This window comes from Notothenia coriiceps, unplaced genomic scaffold (assembly GCF_000735185.1).
Source record: "Notothenia coriiceps isolate Sejong01 unplaced genomic scaffold, NC01 NC01_scaffold00027258, whole genome shotgun sequence".
NCBI classification, from domain to species: domain Eukaryota; kingdom Metazoa; phylum Chordata; class Actinopteri; order Perciformes; family Nototheniidae; genus Notothenia; species Notothenia coriiceps.
Window position 1 is genome coordinate 1 of NW_011359959.1, and position 2279 is coordinate 2279.

General features: G+C 41.3%; 1 protein-coding gene across 1 annotated transcript; it reads left to right on the forward strand.

The window, feature by feature from the left end:
- Positions 1 to 229: 229 nt before the first annotated feature.
- Positions 230 to 1718, forward strand: LOC104957525 (inositol 1,4,5-trisphosphate receptor type 3-like; the record flags this gene model as incomplete). Its single annotated transcript, XM_010785169.1, has 3 exons — positions 230 to 444; positions 1236 to 1313; positions 1682 to 1718. Coding segments are annotated over 3 exons (320 nt in total), but the record flags the coding sequence as incomplete, so codon positions are not given.
- Positions 1719 to 2279: the final 561 nt, after the last annotated feature.

Below are 2279 nucleotides of genomic sequence, written 5' to 3' on the forward strand. Positions count from 1 at the left end.
AAACAGTATCATAGGGGAACTTTAAAACCCTGCATTATCATACATTAAATCAAACCACCTAGATGTATACAATATCAGTATAACAAGCTCTACTGCAGATGAATACAACAATCATGACTTACATGAGTAAACGTAGCAATACTACTTAGAAAAATTACTTTGTTACAATACAAAAGTCCTGCATTCAAAAAAACGCAAAAGTTTAAACAGTGTTTTCTCTCTGCTGCAGTGAAGTTATTGATGTTTGATGGTTTCTCCTCAGCTAAGAGCCGCTCCATCGCGCTGCCTCTGGACCTGGAGTCTCAGATCAGCTCCATGCTGTCCAGCTCCGCTCTCAACTCTCTGTCTCGCTCCAACCCGAACTACAAGTCCTCGTCCCGCTCCTCCAGACCCGTCGCCCCCAGCAACCCCTGGGACTACAAGAACATCATCGAGAAGCTGCAGGTACGCCAAGCTGCAAATACTGTCATACGTGTGAGAACAAACCAAACAGCAAGTACAAAGACGAGCAACTTAAGGCAGAGAACTCAAAATATGCCACAAATCTAAATTAGACAGAAATAAATTGGTAAATTCTAAAACAATGAGATAATAGATTACATCCTTTAAAAAACAAAAGTGTTGTCTCATGTGAGGCATAAATAAAAGAAAGAAAATAATCAATTGTGATTAAGTAGAATAGTGTTTGGCTTTTCAAACCATTTATTATTGTTATTAACACAATTTTAAAGTGTCACGTGATTTTAAATAACAAATACTCTCATAGAAGATTTTGGCAGTATTGTTAAACTTGTGTTTTTTTTGTGTGTCTGTCAATCAATAAATCAATCAGAGTTTATTTATGTAGCCCAATATCACACATTTAACATTTACCTGTGTGTGTGTGTGTGTGTGTGTGTGTGTGTGTGTGTGTGTGTGTGTGTGTGTGTGTGTGTGTGTGTGTGTGTGTGTGTGTGTGTGTGTGTGTGTGTGTGTGTGTGTGTGTGTGTGTGTGTGAGAATGTGTCAGCTCCTCACATTGAAGACCTGGTCCTGCTGCCCACTCCTGTCCTGCGCCTCCTCAACCTGATTGATGATAGCCATCTGCACAATGAAGAAGAGTATGAAGGTACACCATTCTTTCCTAAACTTAATCTAACCAAATTCATTTTGATGATGATTTCCCGATTCTTCTAAGTGAGCACGAGTGAAAGTATGTCCAATTATCTGTCATTGTTTCTCCCAGAAATCCTGGAGGACATGAAAGAGGAGTGCCAGAAGTATGGCTCCGTGGTGTCTCTGCTCATCCCCAAAGAGAACCCAGGAAAAGGACAGGTGAGACCGATCTGTCAACCCATAATCTAAAGATAATTCAAATCAAACTGAAAATGGAGTTTGCTAGGAGGGAGAAAGAAAAAACATTTACTACAGCCTTATTTTTATCATCCATTTTTCCATATTTAAAGACCTCATGAGGTCCTAGTATACCAACTTTTATGAAAACTTTTTTTAGGTCAAGTATGAGGAAAGCGGTGCAATATACCCCTTATTACTAGTTGAGTATGATAAAGATGACTTTTAGCAGTTTACTTCTGTTTATTGACTTCAGTATTTGCAGTACCCTTACTACACTGACACAATAGGTTCATCTTAATGTCTCTCCTCTCTCCCTCCTCCGGGACTTGACCCGGAAACCGATCAAGACACTGGATCATCTAAATGCTCTCTAGCAAACTTCAGATGGGCCTGGACATGTCCTGGCTTAAGCAGGGGGACACGTCTGGCACTGCAGGATTTGAGTCCCTGGCGGCGTAGTGTGTTACTGATGGTAGCCTTTGTTACTTTGGTCCCAGCTCTCTGCAGGTCATTGACTTGGTCCTCCCGTGTGGTTCTGGGATTTTTGCTCACCGTTCTTGTGATCATTTTGACCCCACGGGGTGAGATCTTGCGTGGAGCCCCAGATCGATGGAGATTATCAGTGGTCTTGTATGTCTTCCATTTTCTAATAATTGCTCCCACAGTTGATTTCTTCACACCAAGCTGCTTACCTATTGCAGATTCAGTCTTCCCAGCCTGGTGCAGGTTTACAATTTTGTTTCTGGTGTCCTTTGACAGCTCTTTGGTCTTGGCCATAGTGAAGTTTGGAGTGTGATTGTTTGAGGTTGTGGACAGGTGTTTTTTATACTGATAACGAGTTCAAACAGGTGCCATTAATACAGTTAACAAGTGGAGGACAGAGGAGGCTCTTAAAGAAGAAGTTACAGGTCTGTGAGAGCCAGAAATCTTGTTTGTTTGTAGGTG